Source organism: Phyllostomus discolor, chromosome 8 (genome assembly GCF_004126475.2).
Source record: "Phyllostomus discolor isolate MPI-MPIP mPhyDis1 chromosome 8, mPhyDis1.pri.v3, whole genome shotgun sequence".
In the NCBI taxonomy this organism is placed as follows: domain Eukaryota; kingdom Metazoa; phylum Chordata; class Mammalia; order Chiroptera; family Phyllostomidae; genus Phyllostomus; species Phyllostomus discolor.
The window spans coordinates 1,579,639-1,594,519 of NC_040910.2; the positions used below are offsets into that span (position 1 = coordinate 1,579,639).

Below are 14,881 nucleotides of genomic sequence, written 5' to 3' on the forward strand. Positions count from 1 at the left end.
GAGACCTCCCTTTACACACGAAAGGGGGGAGCAGCTGCTCACCCCCTTACCTGGTCTGCACGCAGGTCCCCCTGGGATGGGCTTGCTCGGCTCCTCTCTGAGAACCGCCCAGAGCACCCAGGTGGGCTTGACCCCTGGGCCTGCAGACCTCCGCCAGGTGGGGCCCGAGGCCTCCCGCCCCGGACCACGTGGGCCTCACGGCTGTGCTCCAGCTCGGAGGGCGGGGGGCAAGGGGGTGGGTCTGAGATGTCCGTGGGGCATCTCCCTACATTTTTGCCTTTCGGGAACTAAAGTTAATTGTGCTAAGCACTGCATGCATTTTTACATGCTGCCCTGTAAATACTGTGTAACCGAACTCACTAAAAGGAGGGGAGACAGTTTCTCCGGGGGACAGGACACCGTCAGCTGAGAGTGTGTTACGAGTGTCCAGTGGGGGCACTTTGGAACCCAGGACGGCAGCCGTGGGCGAGCGCCCCCCAGGGACACACCTGAGCCCCTCACCTCAGGTGAGGCAGGGAGGATGCAGGGCGCTGGCTGGGGTAAGCACAGCATTCTGCCCCTTCGGGGGCTCGGACGCCGAGGGCACCTCTGTTCTGAGAGGCCCGGGTTCTCGGTGCACACTGCCTGCACACGCGACACCAGCTCACCACTCCAGCGCCCGTGGCGCTTGCTGCCCTCCTGCAGGAGCTTCCAGTGCCGGGGCTGCCCGGCTCAGACAGGCTGCCGCGGCCGTCCCAAAGATGAGTTTGACCCCTGTCCCGCCGCCTGAGGTGGTGGGTTCAGCTCCCGGTCAGGGCACGTGCAGCGGTAAGCGGGACGACCCGTTTCCCTCCCCCCCAAATCTCCTCTTCCTCTGCACTTAGTTTTTACAGAAGATCAGCGCTCACTTTTCTGCTGCTCTGTCTTACCAAAATGAGATTTCTAAAGCATGCTTAAGAATATTGTATTTATGAAAATAATTCCAAAGCAAATTTTAAGAAACTGTAAGCTCAGATGTCAGCTCATCTGCCAGCTAACTCCCTGCAGTTTAAATCCTGCCGCCTCCCGGAGGCGTGACACACCCACGCTTCCCCCGGCCGACCGCCCTCACAGCCAGCTGCGCCTGTCACTCGGGGAGACCGCGGGGGGAGGGGGTGCCTGCGTGACACCCGAAAGCACGAGCCCCCCTGCCGAGCAAGCGCGGGACGGGGTTTATTGACAGCGGCTGAGATCCGTTATGTACAGGCGAGAGCCCTCCAAATCGTCCAGGGAGCCTTGAGAGGCTCGTGCAGACCGTTGTAGGGACAACACAGACAACCGGGAAACGGTTACAGCTCGGAATTGTGGAAGGACCGCAGGACGCAGACCGCGCTACCACAGAGATTCCGGGGTCGCTAAAAGTCTGCTGTGCACACCGCACGTTGGAAAGTGTGTTCGTGGGGTTACATGATTTTAAAAAACAATGTAAAAATTAAGTTTTTTCCCTCACTGAAAATGGGAGAGGAATCAAGAAAACTTCATCCCAAATCTATACATTTTGAAAAATAATTTACACGCCCGGCACGTAGAAAGAGACCTGGGGGCGGGGGGGTGCAGTCTGTAAACGGCCCTGGTGCTCGGGGCGGCGGTGCGGTCAGGGCCGGCGGGTCCCTCGCGGGGCAGCGGCCCCTCCGCGGGCTTCAGCCCCCGGGCACCACAGGGGGAAGCGGAGGCCGGCCCGGAGGTCTTGGACTCGGACTCGGAGGCAGCCTGCGGTCCGTCGCCTGGAGGAGAGGCACTGAGAAGGGGTGGGCGGTCCCCGAGGGACCCCCACGCGGGGGCCGTCAGTTGAGCAGCTGGCAGACGGCCTTGTGCACGCAGCACAGGAAGTCCACGTAGGACGAGCCGCCGTCCAGGCCCTTGTCCTCCACCAGCAGCTGCCGGAAGGCCACCTCGGGCTGCTCTCGCTGCTTCACGATCGTGAGCTGGGGAAGGAGCAACAGGCGCGCCGGTTACGGGCATGTTCCAGGGGGCTGGGTTTCCCGTGTGCCCCACCACCCGGGTCGCCGTGTCCCCGAGAGCCGCCCTGGCGGGTGCGGGAGAGTGCATTTGCCCAGAGTGCAGGGCGCTCACCCCGCACTGGCCGGGGAGCCTCAGCAGGGTGCCCCGGGAAAGGCTGCACCGGAGCTGCCCAGCCCGGCCACGCAGTCTGCGCAGCCACACGGGGCCACACACCACTCACAGCCTGCCACGGCCCACGCAAGGGACCACGGGCCGCATGCCACGCAGTCCTGGCTGCTGACTGTCAGGGGGAGCGCAGGGACCCGGGGCACCTGGGCGAGCTCAGGCCTCAGGAAGAAACGTGACCCGGGGGAGGTGCAAGCCCAGGCAGCACCCCAGGGAGGTGAGGGGGCCGCAGGAGACGAGGTGACCGGCTCTGACTTGGCCGTGCAGGGGCGGAGGGAGGGAGGAGCCGGGAGGGGACCATGTGGAGAAGGCCACCCCTGCTCTCCGGGTCCTCCAGGGCCGTGCTGTCCAGCACCGCAGCCACCGGCCACACGTGGCCATCCCCAGCCGGGACGTGCAGCCACGGGAACACACAGTGGACACCTGAGAGTCACCGTGGAGGACACAGGACTCACCCACGGCTTACCCCATTTCACAGGGGCCTGAGAGCAGCCTGGATACGCTACTAAAATGAACTTCCTCCATTTCACACTGGGTGTGGAGACAGGACCCTGGGGTCAGGGGCTGGCCAGGGGGTCCTGGCGTCCTGCTGGCCCCCGCTGACCCCCTGCAGGTCTGGGACTCGGGGACTGTCGGGCTGTGCTCACACACAGCGCTCATGCGGCTGCAGGGCCGTCTGAGTCTGCAGGGGCTTGAGCCAATGCTCCCACTGTGCGCCCGCCCGACCGTGCACACCTGGTCCTCACGCACACGCACCCCAGGTGTCCTCAGAGCCAGGGCTGACCCCTCCCCTGTGGGGGGTGGGGGGATGCAGGAGGGGGGAGGGTCCCTCTCTGCGGCTGGGACGGGGCAGGGCTGCCACCGCGTGCCCTGGAGACACTCGGGTTCCCTCTGCGTCTCTGGGCGCTGAGAGTGTCGCCCGAGGGGAGGGTCTGGGGGGGGCTCCTCTGCCGTCTCTAGGTCTCGTCCTACAGAGGTCGTGCGTGGAAACTGTTCCGGAAAGTTCTGCGTTCACCTGACACCCCAGGGACGAGACGGCAAGGCTCATCACTGGTTCAGTTCCCCTGTCTCCCTGAAGTGGGCGTTTGCCCCCTCCCAAGTGAGGGAGGGCGCTGTTGAGGCTGACGGGGCAGCGACCTTCAGGGACAGTGACCCCGCTCTGTCCTGGGCCCGCGGAGGCCGCGGCCAGGTGGCGGCCAGCACCCGGGCAGGCCGGTCTCGGAGGTCAGCGTGGGTGTTGTGCCCCGCAGACGTGCAGGACGCGCACATGAAGAGTCCGCGGTGAAGTGGAAGCGAGAACAGACAAAGCCGCCTACCCGCATCGAGTACGGCCTCTTGTGCTGCAGGATGCCCATGACGACTCGGAGCGAGCGCGCGTGCGGGCTGCCCACCTCGGGCAGCGAGGTCTGCAAGGAAGGACACGTCCGTTTCAGTGTGACTCACGGCGTTCGGGGAGAAGCAGCAAGGGGGGCGTTATATTTTAGGGCCGAAGTTAGGGAACACCCTTCTGAACCACGTGCTTGACTCTGGACCTAGTTCAGTGACCTCAACATGGAAAATGTTAAACGTTCCTCCTTCCCACTGGCCGCATCTCCACCAGCGAGCTGTGCGCCGTGAACTCGGGAGCCCCCAGGGCTGCCCGTGGGCCCCGAGACCCCGCACAGCCCACCGGGTGCAGGCAGAGAACGGCCTGTGCCAGCACGTTTGCTTGCTCCCTGCCGGGCTGTGCTGGGACCGGGCAGGGCGCACTCCCCCTGCACCCTGTGCCCCATGGTGGTCCTTGCGGGACCCTGAGGCGTGGGGAGGTTTGGGGGACGGTCTACACTAGCACCCGGGGCTGGCGGCCCCTCCGATTTCCCTGCCGTCCGGTAGTGTCCACAGAAGACACTGTCCTTGCTGGGCCCAGGGACGCAAGGACCGGGCCCTAGTGCCTCCCGGGGCCTCCCGCTGCTCCGCGCAGCCCCCAGAGCGGGCATCGTCAACCAGTCGGCTGCTGGGAAGGCGAGCAGGAGCTGCAGTCTCGCGTCTCAGGACGTGGCCCGGCCCACGTCTGCACCGCAGCCGTGGGAAATCAGGCAGAAACGCGCCGCCCACACGCCCAGCCCGCCTCCCTTGGGGCCTCTGGCTCGGGGAGCGCAGGGCAGGGGGCCGCCTCAAGTCTCGGACACGGTCCTGAGACGCGTCGTTTCTTGCCATTGAATTTTGTTTTTTTAGTTGCATCTTTAATCGTTCCTTCATTCCAACTGCATGCAGACGCCCCACCACCTTCATCTTCACCCAAGTCTCCTCGTGGGATGTGGCCAGCTTCGGGCCCTTTAAAAATGGGCTTTTGACGTCTGCCTTCCAAACGGAGACAGAAGGCGCAGCTGCCGGCCAGCACACGTGCGGCCCTGGGGACAGCAGTGGCCCAGCCCCAGCCCCACTGAGAGAGACGCGGCAGGCACCAGCGCCAAACAGGGGAGGCGGCAGCCGGCGGTGCGGCCTGCAGGCCAGGGTCCCTGCAAACGCCGGCTCTCGAGCGGGCCGTCGCCGGGCTCTCCCGGTGCACGTCCCGGTCACCTGCCTTCACTCCCGTCCAGTCCAGGCACAAGGCTCTCGAGTGGCGGCGGCAGCGCAGGGCCACGCAGTCCGTTCTCACGGGAAGCTCCTCCCGCAGGTCGCTAACCGCACCAGTCTGCTGTCTGGGGAGTGCCCTCCGCCCTCTGCTGACCCTGCCGCCCAGCCCCGCCCCCGGAGTCCCATCCGCCTCGGCCACGCCCACATGGGGGCGTGTCCCCCAGACCCCGGCGCCCTGCCTGGCGGCGGGGGTGAATGACGTGCTGCAGCGCACAGAGCTCAGAGGCGGCGACTGTCACGCAGTGCGCGCCCAGAAACGGGGGCCGGCTCTGTTCGAGTCCCACTCTGGCTGCCCGCGAGTCCACCCCGGCTCGCGGGCGGCCGTCGGGCCCGAAAGGCTCTTGCTCCGATACAGAGCGTGAGCCCTCTTCTCCGGTGCAGCGCATGGCCGCTCGTGAGCAGAAACACGGGAGAGCCTGTTTGCGCGCCCCAGACACGACCACGGACGGGAAGGAAGGCACCCACCATGTACGTGTTGACGTGCGCCAGGGACGGCACGTTGAAGATGCCCTGCACCAGCTCCGGCGGGCTGCTGGCCCCCAGCCACAGGAACATGCTCAGGCCGTTGGCCAGCAGGAAGACCCCGTCCTCCGAGAGGCGCGACTCGGAGCAGCGCACCGCGGGGGGCAGCGCCGTGCTCTTGACGTCCATCGTGTGCTGGGCGGGCGGGGGGGGGGGGAGTGTCAGCGTCAGAACCCACCCTCCCTCTCCCTCCCCCACGCGTGCACACTGGGGAGCGCCGTCTGCATGCCAGGCCTTGCACAAGGACCCCTCCCTCGTGCCCAGCTAACGGTTTTTCGGAAGAAGAGAGCACTCGAGGGTGTGAAGCGCCACCGCGAGAGCCAGGGGAGTGGGAGGGGCGTCGTGGTGCAGGGCGGGAACAGCGCTCAGGAGGGCGGAGTCAGTGGGGAGGGGCTGGCTGGGAAGGCAGCTTTTGCACAGAGACCCAAGCAGACCGCAGGAGCCACGGGCCTGGGTTCCGGCGGGAAGAGCGTTCCAGGGGGAGCCCCCGCCCCCGCTCCCGCCTCCGCGGCGGCACAGCCCACCGGCCCACGGACAAGCCCCCAGTGCTCACGATGGGCAGGAGCTGCGGGTAGAAGAAGAGCTGCGAGTCGGCCACGCCCATGGTCATGACCAGCTGCCTCTGGAAGGCCCGCTCGTCCGTGGGCACGTCGGGCCTGCTGAGCAGCACGCAGCTCTTGAGCAGCGAGTTCATGTACACGGGCAGGACCTTCATGGAGTCCGGCAGGATCAGCTGGGGGCGAGACGAGGCCCGCACGCCCGCGTCAGACGGAGACGGGCTTCTCCCAGGGCGGTTTCATGGGGAGGGCTGAGGACCAGGACGCGGCAGGGCCCCTCCCCTCCCCCCACGCCACGGGAGGCCCGAGGACAAGGAAAGGTCCGAGAGAGAAAGTGTACACAGCGGCGCAGCGCCCGTGGTTCCCACATGACACCATCGGCCCCAGGGGCGTGCACACTGTCCGGTCCACCGCGTCTGCAGCGCTGGCTACGACGCACCGTCGCCCCCGGACGCGACCTTGACCTTGGCTGCATCACGTGCCTGGCACCCCGCCCCCCCTTGGCGAGCGGCCCCACGGGGAGGGCGCGCAGCGGCCTGGACACGGCGTCCCCCGTGCGGGCGGCTCACCTGGCTGGCGGCCGACGGGCTGGCGCAGTGCTTGCGGTAGCAGGCCAGCATGTGGGCGGTCTGGTTCACCAGGATCTCCCGGACGAGCTTCACGGGCTGCTGCAGGACGGCCTTGAACGCTGCGCACACAGGGAGGGAGGGCGGCTCTCAGCTCCACCGGCGCCACGCTCCCCTGCAGCGCCCATGCAGCACGAGCTGCGGGCCCGGGAGGCGGGGACTGGGGCCCTCGGAGGGGTGAGGCCACTGCCCACGCCGCCCCTGACTGGGTGGGAGGCCCAGCCCGCGGCGACCCTGTCACGAAAGGCTGTGCGTGGTCCCCGTCCTTCCTCAGGGACTGGAAACGGATTTCTCTACGCCCAGAGAAAGCAAGGGCTGGCTGCTGTCTTCCGACACCCCAGTCCCTGAGGGCGGGACCGCTGGTGCTTCTGAACCTCAGTGCGGAGTCTCCTCGGGGTCTGGAGGCGTGGGGGAGCGGGAAGAAGCCAAAGAGAACCCCAGCTCCGGCCCCTGCCAGCTCCCAGCCACCGGGCCGGGATGAGCCTGCTCAGTCTACGGAGGGCCCAAGGGCACGCTCCCACACCCACAGGAGCCCACGGGCCACCCGGGAAGGAGGCTGGGAATGAGGCTGCGCGGTGGGGGGCCCTGACTCGGCCGCCTGTCCGTCAGCGTTGACCGGAACGTGCTGAGTGCTCTCCTCCACGCCCTGTGTGTGTAAACCCTGAACCTGCCCGCCCGAGGGCCGCACCTCCAGGGCACGTGTCTGCCGCGGGCCGGACTGACCCGCAGCCTGCCTGAACTACAGCCGGCCCTCCGTCTTCGCCGGCCCCACGCCCGTGGGTTCAACCAGCCGAGCACTGAAAACCTTCCTTTTGGGAACCGTGATGCCATTGCTGATACACACTGCACCGCGGGCCTCGGTGGCTGGGTCTGTCCTGGGCGTGCCCAGACCTCCCCTGGTCATTGCTCACTGAGAGTGCCCTCGGGCGGCGTGGAGTCTACGGGGGGCGGGGGCGGGGGAGGTGTGCGGGCCGCACGCCAACTCTGTGCCCTCTTACACGAGGGGCCTGCGCACCGCACACTTGCACCTCCCCGGGGGCCCCGGAACCACGCCCCCGCGGACGCGCAGGGACGACGCCCCAGGCGGGCGAGGCGTGCGGCCCCTCGGCCCGCAGAGCCTACCCACCCGACTTGGCGAAGAAGTTGACCAGGGCGTCTGTCTCGCAGCTCCTGTAGAGCTCGGCCAGCTGCGAGCTGCAGCTCAGCGCCAGGTTGTGGATGCGCAGCCGCCTCTGCCCGCCGGCCGTGGTGTAGAGCACCGCGCACTGCGGGCGAGAGCCACACGGGGGCGCTGCTGAGCGGGCCCGGGCCCCGCCCCCCACGGCCTGGCCTCGTAGCCCCGGGAGCCGGGGAGACCTGCCCACCCTACCCCCGCCCCCACTACCCCCCCCCCCCCGGAGCTTGGTCTGCCGGCGCCAGCGGCCGAGCAGCGGTGAACAGGAGAGGCGGCCAGGGCACACCCCGGGCCCGTGCGGCATTTCCGCGGTTCAGGCTGCAGTTGTAAGGGGGCTGCTGGCGCGTGAACAGACACCCGCGTGCGTGTCCCCGTGCGTGTCCCCGCGGCCCAGGTTTGTGCCCGGGGTTCGGACCCAGACTCGACGCCTGCGTGTTCTCCGGCCCTGCGCACGCCCCCTCCCCTCGGTGCTGCGCCGGGTTCGAGGCCGAGGACCTGCCTACACGTGTCCGGGGTGACAGCCGGCACCCAAATTTACACCTTGCTGGGGACGTCGGGTGTTTAGCTCGGAGTCTGACCCGCGGCAGAGCGCGGGGTGGGCGGGCCCGAGACACCGGCTAGGGCTGGGTCACTCTGCGGGCCCCGAGGCCGCGGCACCCGCGCACCTGCGAGCGCCCAGGAGCACGCGCGTGGGTGGACACGCAGAGCACACGCAGCACGGCGCCCTGACCTGGGGGCTCCGCTCCAGAGGAGGGGCCCACCTCCCTCGTGGGGGCCCCTGCTGATCCATCGCCGGCAGCCCCGCCCCCGGCGGAGGGGACGCGGCGGCGGCTCACCTGGATCAGTGCCCCGGTGTCCTCCCCGAGCTTGTCGTCGTGCTTGAACTCCACGGTCACCGCCTTGTCGCAGTCCACGGCCGCCATCTCCACGTCCGTGGTGTTGTTCATGTAGATCCCGCCCAGGAAGTCCGTGGCGCGGAAGCCTGCGGGTGGGGGGAAGGGACGCTCGGCTCCTCCCCACCCCGCCACCGGTGTCCCCCTCCCCCCCCCGCGGGCGTGACCCCGAGGAGGACCGCGAGGGACGGCACCGCGCGTGCACGGCACCCACCTGTGCTGGTGCGGACCCGCATGATGGCGTCGAAGCCGATCTTCTTCTCCACCTCGTTGCGGAGGTCACTCAGGAACTGCGGGCTGTCCAGGTGCACCTGCGGGCGGGGGGGGGGGGGGGGCGGCCGGCACCCACCCGGGGGCGTCAGACTCGGGCCCCGGCCAGTCTGACCTCTTAAAACACCCGAATTAACACCTGCATCATCCAGAACGCTGAGGGAGGGTCCTTAGAGCTGCTTCCGTTTAACTTCACGTGCAGCCCTTGACCCTGCCCCTTACACAGTTTAAGGTACGAATACGGCCGGGCGCCTGAAAGTCACCGTGGACGGCAAAGAAAACCAGGAGCACACGGTGACTGACATCTGCCACTACTGGGGGGCCGAGTGCCCATTCCGCTGCCTACGGGCAGGCGCCCCAAACCCTCCTGCTGTGGCGAGGGCAGGGCACATATCCGGTCCACAGGCTGGGAGAGGGGGTTGGGGGGCACAGCGGAGCCCCCTCCGCACCCTCCTTCTGGGGAGGTGGCCGGCACACTCCCCGCCCCTCAAAAGGCTAAGTTTTCCAGGTGCCGGTGTCCCCCACCCCCCGAGCCCGGTGTCTCCGATGTCACAGGGAGGGCGCCCGAGGCCACCTGCCTGCAGACCAGGCCAGGCTGTGTGCATCTGGCTGCTCCCCTCCCTCTCGGCTCCGGCTGGGAGGGGCAGGTGTGGCAGGCTGACCCCCAGGCCGTGAGGGTGGACAACAGACACAGTCACTCGACAGACACCTCTCCAAGGGACCCAGCATGAAGTTGTACCCGCAACACACGGGGGGCGGCACAAAAGGTGCCCCTTGTTTCCGACAGAATCTGCCGTCCCGGAATCAGGGCATGTCGCTCTGCCACACGACAGCCTCACACCGCAGTGCACCCCGTGACGTGGTGGGTGACACGCTCACACTGACCCTGCACGCTGTCACGCCCGCACCGTCACCCCACCTCCCGCACTCCGGCAGGACCCCTCACTTTGCCCGCGGTGGACACTGCGCTCTGTGGCCGCATGAGCTCCGTGAGCTGCCCACTCAGGTCTGGGGAGCCACCGCCTCCGCGGGCTCCAGGCCGCCCTGTCAGCCCCGCGAGAGGGGCCGCTCTGACCCGCAGCAGCCGGGGGCACCCCGGGGACACGCGAGCTCACCTGGAACTTGCTGTACTTGTAGAGGGTCCCCCCCGTGAGCTGCGGCACGAGGCCCACGGAGGCCACGTCCACGTACTGGCTGGGGAAGAGGAAGAGCGTCACGCAGCAGCCATGCGCCACGCAGTCCCGGGCCAGCGCGTCGTAGACACTGCTCTGGGGCTGGAACAGCGTCTGGGGGAGGAGACGCGGGGGAGGGGACGGTGAGGGCGCAGGCCTGCCGCTGGGTCTGAGCTCCCCAGCCCCACAGCACCCGCCCTGACTTCTAAGTGAAAAGAGACCCTGTCACAGTCCCGGGACCGGCTGCAGGAGCGCCCCACCGCGGTCAGTGCAGGGCGCGCACGCTCCGGCCCGCCCCAGCCCCGCGTCTGCGCACTCCCGCGAGACCCCGGCTGCTACGCGAAGCCGCTCCCCGGCCATCCACCTCCAGAGATTCGGGCAAGGTGCCGTTTTGTCCCAGCTCATGCGGCGTCCTACCAGCGGACAGCTGCCCCCCTCAGGAGGGCCCACACCCCGCCGCTCGCACGGCCCATCCCCGGCTGCTACAGTTGGCCCGGCCCTGACACGGCTGACTCAGGGGACCAGTCCGAGACCGTCCTTGAACGCCGCTGTGCCCCCCACGGCGGTTCTCCAGACGCAGAAAGCTTCTCCCGGTGTCTGCAGGTCTGACTGTGGCTCCCCTCCCTCCCCACCCCTCGGTGTCCTGGAGCCCCTGCCCCGCATGACGCGCAGGCACCCCCTCCCCCCCAGCTCCCGCAGCTTCGAGGCCCAGGCACCGCCCTTCCAAGGGCAGCCGCCCCCGCACCTTCTCCTTGTCCGTGTTAATCAGCTTCTTGTCGTCCCTGTTCTTGAGCTTCCCTGGCGCCTCCGCCGTGGGCAAGGAGGAGTGGAAGATGAACAGCTTCCCGGGGCACTCTGCGGCCTGAGCGACAGAGACACAGGGGACGTCTTGGGTGGGGACGCTCTGTTTCAAGGGCGTCAGAGAGTAACAAAGTACAAACACTTCTTCTGAGCCGAGAATGGCGTGCGTCTCCCTGGACCCTCACGGTCAGCTCAGCACCCCGTTCTCCCGGTCGCAGGGGCGGGACCCACCGGGACTTGGAGAGGACCCCAGGATTTGCCCTTTCCCAGCCTGTCGGTCTGAGTCTGTCTTTCTGGACTAATCTCCGACACTCCCTCGCCCGCCAGCCCTCGCACGGGAGGCTCCTGGCTCTCCTGGAACGCACCGCGGGCCTTGCACACCCGCACACCTGTGCACACCTGTCCCTTAGCCCAGCACCCACTGCTCCCTTCCCTCAGCCTGGAGCCGCATTTGGGGGCGCACGGGTGGGCCCCGTCCATGGGCAGATGGCTGGCAGGCTATTTCCTGCTAAGCAGACGGCACTGGGGTTGAGGATACTGCCTGAGGAAACTTGGAGGACTCGAGGTCAGCCCCACCGCCTGTCCCCAGAGGATGAGACGCTCGTCCCGGTGCTTGTGACGCCCCCAGTGGGGGCCCACTGGCTGCAGCCCCGGGCTCCCAATGGGGTCCTCTGCCCCCACCCCAGCACCGTCCTGTGAGAAGGCAGCTAATGACGTCATGTCCTGTGTCACAGTCCCCTCTGCCCCGCCCTGGGAGGACTCAGAAGCAGGTGAGGTCCCGACCCCTCCTCCCAGAGCCCGGGCACTCCCGAGAGGCCCTCGCCGGCTGACAGTCACAGCCCTGAGGAGCAGCAGGGGTCCCTCTCCAGACCTGGTGGCCCAGATCCTGCCGCACTGTTTTTCAGCAGGTCAGGTAAAGTCCGGGGAAAAGCCACAGGGAGGAGCCGATCGGGAAGCCCTGGCAACCCGGGCTGGAGTGCAGAGGCGGGAGCCGCCCACCCACGGTCAGGGCCGCGCCCTCCCGAGCTCCGTGGGCGTCCGCAGCGGCCACTAGCAGCCCACCCCTGTCACCGAGGGCGACCCTCCTTTTGCAGACTCGAGCATGTGTGTGCGCCGTGAACCCGCACCCACGAGCCCCGGGGGCCGGCTCACCTTCAGCGCCTCCATGCCGGCCTGCACCACGGGGGCGAAGACCGTCTCGTTCTCGCCGGAGTCGGCGAACATCTCGGGGATCTGGTCCAGCAGGCTGCAAGAGACGCACGGGCGCAGGGCCCCGGTGACCGGGTGTCCGCGAACACCTGCCACACACCGGTCTCCTCCATGCAGGCCCCGACAGGTGGCGTTTTCAGTCTGCCCTGAGCACCCAGGGGTGGGCCTCGGGGGTCGGGCCTCAGGGAGCCCCGTCCTGCCTGGGCTTGCCCCGGGAGGTACAGCTGGGTGGGCGGGACTGCAGAGTCACGCTCTGGGGAGACACCCCTCTATCCCCGAGTGCACTGGCGTCTAGAGCATGAACTCTCACGTGACTCTTTGTCACCGCCCCGACCACTGGGCACGCCCAGCCACAGGCAGGAACGAGCTGCCTGTGGTCGCCGGGCAGCGAAGAGGGGGAGTCGGGAGGGCTGGGAGCGAGCGGCTAACGCATGCCCTTGTCTAGGGGCCGGGCTACATGGAGGAGACACAGAGCGAGCACCAGCGGCGGAGCTTTGTAGCCCCGGGCCCAGACCCTTGCTGACGGCACCGCAAAGTCACGCGTGTGTGTGACGGAGCCGAAGGAGACGCGGACGCCCGGCCGCACCCACGCCCGCACCCACGCCCGCACCCGCGCCCGCGCCGGGAGGCCGCGGCACCCACTTGTGAACCACGGGCTGGGACTCCTGGTAGCTGACGAGGAACCCGTCCAGCAGGGGCACGAAGACCTCGCCCACGTCGGTCACCACCAGCATCTGCGGCTGCGCCAGGCTGCTCTTGACGTTGAAGAAGTGCAGCGCTTTGTTGTAGGTGACGAAACCCACGCGCACGGCGGACGCCTCCTCCTGCTCGTCCCTGGGGGGCGGGGGGGGGGCAAGAGTGCGGCGGGCTCTTCCTTCGGGGCCCGAGAGAGAGCCTCCCCCGAGACCCAGCGAGCGCACGCCCGTGAAGCACGTGGAAAAGGGAAACACGTTTGCAGCCCGGTCTGAACTGCCGGAGACCAGAGGTCACCACCTCTGGTCACGGGGCGTGGGGGGGGGGGGCGGTATCAGAAGAATAGGTCATTGATAAAAAGAATTCTCAAAATTCAAGGTAAGAATAAAGTCAAAGAGCTATTATAAAAACATTTGCTCATATTTTTTTTAATCTTATAATTCTTCTCACCCCTATTCTCAACCCACAGCGATGCCTTGTTTTGTTTCGTTTTGTTTCTGTCGCCAGCCCAGGCCTCTCTGGCGCCACCCTCGGGTCACAGGCAGACAAGGCAGGAGCAGGAGCGAGGGGCGACCCGGACAGGACCACCCCACTGGCCCTGCCCTCTGGCGGCTCCCCTCCCCCGCTCGCAGTGATGGGCTGACTGGAGATCTCGTGCCCCGCAAGAACGAGCTGTCAGTGTGTGGCCTGAGTCCCAGACATGAGCTGAGGGTGTCAGTCCTGCCAGGGCACAGGTGGCCCCGGCGAGGGCCACGGCTCCCGAACTGCAGTGGGAGGGGCGAGGGTCCGGGGGAACCGAGGCCAGGCCTTCCCCGCCTGCCCGAGAGGAGCGTGAGGGCGGGGACGCTGTCACCGAGTCCCAGCCCCGCTCCCTCGGAGCCCAGGGGCCCAGACTCCAGCTCCGAGTTCACTGCAGAGAGAGCGTGTGTGTGTGTGTGTGTGTGTGTGTGTCTGCCCCCCCACACACAACAACGCACCTGAGCACTCACAGGCTCTCCCCCACCTGCGGTGCTGGGTGTCACGCGCGCTGCCAGGTTACACGAAAGCCCCAGAGGCCGGAGGCCGATCACTCGGGCCCAGAGCAGCGGCCGGAGGAACACTGCTGAGGGGGGACCGCGTGGACAGGAGCGCCGCGGCTCAGCTGGCAGCCCCGCCCTCCACAAGCCCCGCCCCCCCGAGAGCCCTCGGCTCGACCTTCGTTCTGCAGTGCGGTTCGAAAGCACCCCGGTGTCTTTTACACACCCTCACTCCGTCCCCAAACCATCCCCGGGGACATCGTGACTTCAGCGTCAAGGGTCATACAAACAAAACTGCTCCTGGGGGCCCAGAGCCGCCCCTCCGCTCCGCCCGAGGACTTGGGAGCCCGGGGCCGCTGGCACCACCCGGAGCGTCCCTGGCCAGGTGGAGGGGGCCCCGAGACTGGGGTGGCCACAGTCCCCCAGGTCCCCCAGGTCCCCTTAGCCCGTGTCTGAGGCACATCTCCCTCTCACGGAGAAAGGCCTTGGCCCTGCCCCCGAGTCTCACGCGGCACCAGTTCCCACCCGCAGCAGAGAGCCACCCTCGGGTCAGACACGCCTCACAGAGGCAAGCGGGGACCTGGGACACGAGTCCTCTTCCCTGGCATCCCTGGAACCCTCCGCCACGCCCGCAGCCCCCAGCTTCCACTGGGAAACCAGCGCCTTTGACAATGAACAGCACCCCCCCAGCTCCTCCCAGCACGTGGGGCCCCTCCCAGCTGGAAAGGGTCGGCACGGTGTCCGCACGGCACTGTCGGACCCGCCGGGTTCTCCTGCTCATGCGGACGGTCACTCCGACGTTCAGGGGGCCGGAGAACGGCGCTGCGTGAGGACCGGGATGGGGGGGGGTCACCCAGTGTCCCCCTCGGCGGAGACACCGGGCCCCTCGCACCCCTGTTCCGGCCGAGCCCCGCGGCGCGGCGGCGCGGAGGCCGGCACTCACTTGGGCAGCCTCTCCAGCACCGTCTTCAGCTCCTCGCAGATGAGCTTCACCAGGCCGCTCTGGACGTTGCTGTAGGAGACGTCGATCATGAAGATGAAGGCGGGGGCGCTGGGGGGCTTATTCTTCTGCAGGGGGCAGACAGGGGGCAGAGCTCGGTTACAGAGCGTGCGCGCACGTACACATGCGCGCGCGCGCACCGGCCCAGCGAGCCCCGGGCACCACACGCAGGGAACATCCAACAGAG

At 67.7% G+C, this 14,881-nt stretch overlaps 1 protein-coding gene across 2 annotated transcripts in view; it reads right to left on the minus strand.

Annotated features, from left to right (window-relative positions):
- Positions 1–1,470: 1,470 nt before the first annotated feature.
- SEC24D (SEC24 homolog D, COPII coat complex component) overlaps positions 1,471–14,881 on the minus strand; it is a 34,089-nt gene continuing 20,678 nt past the window's right edge. For both annotated transcript variants that reach the window (XM_036031772.1, XM_028520368.2), the window contains exons 11-23: positions 14,638–14,762; positions 12,628–12,819; positions 11,929–12,022; positions 10,721–10,837; positions 9,919–10,089; positions 8,748–8,844; positions 8,477–8,622; positions 7,593–7,731; positions 6,410–6,528; positions 5,837–6,016; positions 5,227–5,418; positions 3,462–3,551; positions 1,471–1,943 (exon numbers count right to left, since the gene is read on the minus strand). In XM_036031772.1, the coding sequence (XP_035887665.1) occupies positions 1,803–1,943; positions 3,462–3,551; positions 5,227–5,418; positions 5,837–6,016; positions 6,410–6,528; positions 7,593–7,731; positions 8,477–8,622; positions 8,748–8,844; positions 9,919–10,089; positions 10,721–10,837; positions 11,929–12,022; positions 12,628–12,819; positions 14,638–14,762 (1,803 nt within the window). In that variant the 3' untranslated portion in view covers positions 1,471–1,802. The remainder of the gene's footprint in view (positions 1,944–3,461; positions 3,552–5,226; positions 5,419–5,836; positions 6,017–6,409; positions 6,529–7,592; positions 7,732–8,476; positions 8,623–8,747; positions 8,845–9,918; positions 10,090–10,720; positions 10,838–11,928; positions 12,023–12,627; positions 12,820–14,637; positions 14,763–14,881) is intronic.